A 6,275-nucleotide genomic window follows, 5' to 3' on the forward strand; every position below is an offset into this window, starting at 1 on the left:
TGTCTCACCTATACAATATACAGTGGGAGAGTGTCTCACCTATACAATATACAGTGGGAGAGTGTCTCACCTATACAATATACAGTGGGAGAGTGTTTCATCTATACAATATACAGTGGGGGAGTGTCTCACCTATACAATATACAGTGGGAGATTGTCTCACCTATACAATTTACAGTGGGAGAGTGTTTCACCTATACAATACATGGTGGGAGAGAGTCTCACCTATACAATACACAGTGGGAGGGTGGTCTCACCTATACAGTGGGCAAGTGTCTCACCTATACAATATACAGTGGGCAAGTGTCTCATCTATACAATATACAGTGGGCAAGTGTCTCATCTTTACAATATACAGTGGGCAAGTGTCTCAACTATTCAATATACAATGGGAAAGTGTCTGGTCTTTTTCAATATACAGTGGGCATGTGCCCATCTACACAGTATACAATGGGCAAGCCTCATATATTCAATATAAAATAGGCAAGTGCCTCATCTTTAGATTATACAGCGGGCAAGTGTCTCAACTATTCGATATACAGTGGGCAAGTGTCTCAACTATTCAATTTACAATAGGCAAGTGTCTCAGCTATTCAATATACAGTAGGCAAGTATCTTATCTATTCAATATTCAATGGGCAAGTGTCTCATCTATTCTGTATACAGAAGGCAAGTGCCTCAGCTATTCAATATACAATGGGCAAGTGTCTCATCTATTCAATATACAGCGGGCAAGTATCTTATCTATTCAATATTCAATGGGCAAGTATCTCAACTATTCAATATACAATGGGCAAGTATCTCAACTATTCAATATACAGCAGGCAAGTGTCTCAAGCATTAAATATACATTGGGCGAGTGTCTCAACTATTAAACATACAGTGGGCAAGTTTCTCATTTATTCAATATACAATGGGCAAGTATCTTATCTTTTCAATATTCGATGGGAAAGTGTCTCATCTATTCAATATACAATGGGAAAGTCTCATCTATATTATACAATACATGGTTGGCAAATGTCTCATTTATAAAATATACCATGGTCACGCCTCCAATCTATAGGATTTATCATCAGCAAGTGCTATAGGGCAAGTATCACATCTATATGATAGGATAGGCATCACATTTATATGATGTATAACAATAGGGCCAGCATCCCAATTATCTGACATACAATACCTATTTATATGGTACAAAGCTGTAGGGATTCCTAATGCTTTATCCCAACAGATCATCAAAAGATTGTTTGATCGGCCATTGACCAGCGGTCAATTGGCTGAGCATCTGTTCCTATAGACATCATATACAATCGATGGTATGACTTGATTGTTCCCTCGACTGACTGACACCATATATAAAAGGCAGAGCAGACAGGAGCCTTCAGATACTTACACAATTATCTCTATCTGTGTGAGAACATAAATCAAATAGCAGCATCAACCCCAGTTTCCTGTGTGATGAACTCAATATTTGGCTCTGATTATATAGGCAGCAGGCAGACAATCTATGACTTGTATTTTTGTCACGGTGAATCGGAAGTCAGATATGTGGTACACTGGGATGTATGTTTTTGTCACAATGAATGAGGAATAGACAACATGACATTCGTCGATTTATGAATTTGGCAAAGTCTAAGCAGTCCTACACGAAACAGATTTAGACTTACGTCTTTGCCGATGAGGTCTTCCTTATTTTCCACAATGCCCCAGGGTGCTATTCCAATGGCCACCACCTTGTTTTTTAACTTGGTTGTCCTGTCACTGATTGTGTCTCCAACATGTCTTGTTACACCTAAAATACAGAACATGCATTACATAAATCCATCACACCAGAAGTATGACAACAGTATGTTTCTGTAATATTCAACTAAACATTATATAGTGGATATTAACAGTTAAAACAGAGCTAAAAATAAGGGTAACCCGATAGTCTGAGACTAGTGAAATCTCCAGCTGGACTAGTGGGTCTAAAACCTGCTAACCCAATTGATTAGTCAAAATGATATTTGGTTAGTTGAATTGGCAAAAGGACTAGTAAAAGTGGAATCTACTAGACCAATTGACTTTTTTCTTGTTTTTTTTTTAAATTAGTTTTTAGTCCGGCATTTTCGTGATGATAACCAGTAAATTGTTTATCCTGGAATAAGATAGATATTTGGCTGTTCACAGTAGGAACCTTGAGTGATGATTATGAAAAATATTCCTACCACAAAAAATAACCAACTGTTTGAGTATATTACCCCTAATATTATATTTTATATTTCATTAGTAAAATTGTATGTTGTTACTGTTGGTCTTTGATTGGTCATTGTACTGAAGCAATAGAAAGTTATCATTGTTATTTGCACTTTAAAACGTAGTACATTTTATAAGGTAAGTCTGAAAGGGTTGAAATAGTCCTGCAGTTTACCAGCGGTGTAACTCAGTCTATGGAGAATGCTGATCAGTGTTTGTCAACAGATGACCCGAGTCATTGTTTAGTCATTGTTTACACTTTAGAACATAATAAATGTTACATGAACGTATCAAAGAAACACAACTCAAACAGCTGACATTATGTTTGAAATATGGATTTATTATTGTTCATGTTGCAGATCATTAGAAACTAATAACTGTAAGTTGTGTTTCCGTATGAATAATGTGTTCTGCGAGTCCCAGACAACAAAAACATGGTATTCTAAGGTAGAAATGACATGTTACATTGTAATAAAGGTTTGTATAATTGCGTAAGGATGGTATGTGTTGAATCATTTACGAGACTGCAATAACAGGAGCCTGCAGGTTGTAGTTCCGCATATGTATAGTCTTCTGCATGGGAACTGTCATGTTTCTGTGTCAGAATGTTTGTTGTGGGCATACAATAAGTGTGAGTTGTGAGGTTGTTAATACAAGACAAACACTCGTAAGATTCCAATTTCTGTCACAGAGTTCCCTGTGATTTGTCACCACGAAGCAATCGGAAAGCCTGATATGTATGTTGTTTATACATCAATCCAGAAGTAAGTGACAGTAGGATACTGTACATACGATTTAGTCAGTGTTTCCATAATGCTCTTAAAATCAAGCACATAGAAACCTGCTGTTTTCTGTACAGTTTCCTCGTCATAAATTCGCCTGACTATAAAAATATTTCAATAAATCACCTGAAAACTGTTTTCCCTATATCATCATGCAACAAGGCAATTGCAAATGTCATTATACTAGTGATGTAAGGCGATGATTGTCAATATACTAGTGATGTAAGGCGGTGATTGTCAATATACTAGATATGTAAGGCAATGATTGTCAATATACTAGTGATGTAAGGTGATGATTGTCAATATACTAGTGATGTAATGCGATGATTGTCAATATACTAGTGATGTAAGGCGATGATTGTCATTATACTAGTGATGTAAGGCGATGATTGTCATTATACTAGTGATGTAAGGCGATGATTGCCAATATACTAGTGATGTAAGGCGATGATTGCCAATATACTAGTGATGTAAGGCGATGATTGCCAATATACTAGTGATGTAAGGCGATGATTGGCATTATACTAGTGATGTGAGGCGATGATTGGCATTATATCTTAAGTTGAACCTTATTAGCTTGCATGTTCAAACATTTTTCAGCAGACACATTAATTTAGGGTCATCGCTGGAAAACTGATCTTTCAGACAAATTATGGCAGGGTTAAATTCAACTACAAGTCTGTCATGTATGGTCCTATAGTATATATCTAATAGTATCTTGTTAAATTTCACTCTAGAAACTTCATCCCCTGATAATTAACGTGGTGGTGTCTTTCCATTAAAAATACAGAAAACATGTCTAACAAAAATTACAAGTCACACCTGTATTGTAATACTGGTTTTATAAAATTACAGAAATTAATAGATTTATAGATTAGTATATAATATTTGTATTTCAATGTCCAGATTAAGTTGGAATGAGTTTCTGTTGATAGTGAAAATGACCCAAATATATGAAGTTTGAGAAAATTCCATTCAGGAAAGAAGTCACTAGATAAATGGCAAAAATTCTAAAAAAAGTAAACATGACCTTGTCATTGACACCCTGAAACATGATCTCGTTTGATGTTTCCTCATACTTCACACCAGTATATGGAGTTTGATCGAAATTCAAGCAGGAACGAGGTTGCTTATGAGTGATGACAGCAAAAATCTATAAAAGTATCAGTGACCTTGACCTTGGCATCCTGAAATGCTTTACTCATGAAAAGTATTCTCAACTACATCAATATAGTTTTATCAAAATCCTTGCATGAATGAAGTTGCTATAAATAGTAAACACTTTGACCTTGACCTTTGTACCCTGAAACAGGCACTCAGTTGAGGTATCGTCATACGTACTTGACCAACGTATGGATTTCAATCATGATTCTTTCAGGAATGAAGAAGCTAGAACAATGACAATACCTGAACAAACATACAAATGTGAGTATAAGTAGAACACTATATCTCCTCCAAGACCTCATGGTGGTAGGATAACAATTTTATTTGATTAACTACAATTTATACAAGCGTTTTTATTTTTATTTATAAAAACATCAGTGCAATCCATTTTAGTATGTGTTGCATGTGATAAATTGTACAATTTCGTGATAGAAGTTAAGTATATCAGTGTATTGATTATTTAAGTTACGATACACAGAACCCTACTTACAATACATCATTTTTACACCATTGTACACCTACAAAATACATAGACTCACTGCTCAGAGATACTGTAGATGAAGGATTGAAAAGACAGGATTCAAGGAAGGCCGCATGGAAAGTGACAGAAAATATAGTACTAGTAAACACTTTTTTGTAGTCATAATTGCTGAGCAACAGTAAACAGCAAGCCAGAAAGTCCCTGAATTGTGGTAGACTTCAACGCACACAGGCTCAGAACAAACATCAAGCTTAAGGTTCGGGGGGGAGGGCTTTCCATTTCACCCAGCTTATAGACGATATACGGAATGGGAATTAAAGGGTTAATGTCTTGCACCTTGACTGTGGCAGCAACAGACTACCAGTTTCTTGCTGACAGACAGCTTTTGATAATGGAAATTAACAGGACATATTATCGCAAAAAATCTATAGTTCCCCACTGATGGACAATGGTCAGTGAGTATCAAAAGAGAACACGGTCATAACTCTGATTATTATTGGCATGAATTCGGATTTCTGTACGCGACACTCTTGTCATCCCGAGAGGTACTCACATGCACTATTCTGCAATTTTAGGAGCATGAGATACATGCTATAGAACAGTAAAGAATTACCATTATCATATTTGGGGTTATACAGTCCATACCAAAATCTGTGTACACACTTCATAATAGTGTGAACAATAGATCAATCAAAATTTCCTTAAGTGCTCACAATGCATAACAGTATTTACATCCAAATCAATGATTTAGTTTAAACTCTATTTTATTAACGGTATATTAAACATTCCAGTAAAGCAAACATGATATACAAATAGGATTCGAAAACAAGTACAAAGTGCTTATGTTAATCTGTCTCCTTTTTTTTGTTAAAAGGCGATTGGATGGCACTGACGAATATTATGCATATAGATATAAGTATATGGAAAAGAAGAGGATGGGGGAGGAAGAAGGGAAAGAGGTGCAAAGGGGTTTAAAGAAAGTGTTGTTGGGGGTAAAATATATAGGGGAGTACACTACCTTCAATAATTTATACAAACTTGTGTGTTAAAGTAAACATGTGAGTTTCCTATTTGTGTTAAAATTCATAACTAATAGTAGGAATGCTATCCAGCATGACCAACTGCTATCCCCACATGAATATTTGCAGAAAATAGTTCAGAATATTAACATATAAAACAGGTCACAAAATTGAAACTGTGCATTTTTTGATGACTGAATTTTCAATTAAATGTGTCATCTTCTAAATCCATTTCAGATATCTGATGACATAATTGAACAAGAGGCCCATGGGCCTTAACGGTCACCTGATATATATACAGAGAGTTGATTTTGTTTTTAACATGAACAGAAATATTATTCAAAGTGACAAAAAACAATAAAACCACCTTACTCAATATCTAGCATACAGATTTCAGACTAAAAAGGATTTGAAACTAGCACCTCTGATTCTTAACAAGGAAAATGAAGAAATTTTAGCACACTGACTCCTTTGAGCCCCACCCTACAGCCCTTGGGGGTAGGGCTGGCTCAAAATTTTCAAAGTATCAAACTGTCAATTCAAGGTTATAATTCCAATCAAGTTATTAACATGTAATATTCAAAGTATCATTTG

At 35.5% G+C, this 6,275-nt stretch overlaps 1 protein-coding gene across 2 annotated transcripts in view; it reads right to left on the reverse strand.

The window, feature by feature from the left end:
* LOC110460047 (transient receptor potential cation channel subfamily M member 3-like) overlaps positions 1–6,275 on the reverse strand; it is a 200,909-nt gene that overhangs the window by 89,357 nt on the left and 105,277 nt on the right. For both annotated transcript variants that reach the window (XM_021512752.1, XM_021512751.1), the window contains exon 6: positions 1,668–1,792. In XM_021512752.1, coding sequence (XP_021368427.1) covers positions 1,668–1,792 — 125 coding nt within the window. The remainder of the gene's footprint in view (positions 1–1,667; positions 1,793–6,275) is intronic.

The sequence above is a fragment of the Mizuhopecten yessoensis genome, unplaced genomic scaffold, assembly GCF_002113885.1.
Source record: "Mizuhopecten yessoensis strain PY_sf001 unplaced genomic scaffold, ASM211388v2 scaffold10311, whole genome shotgun sequence".
Lineage (NCBI taxonomy): Eukaryota > Metazoa > Mollusca > Bivalvia > Pectinida > Pectinidae > Mizuhopecten > Mizuhopecten yessoensis.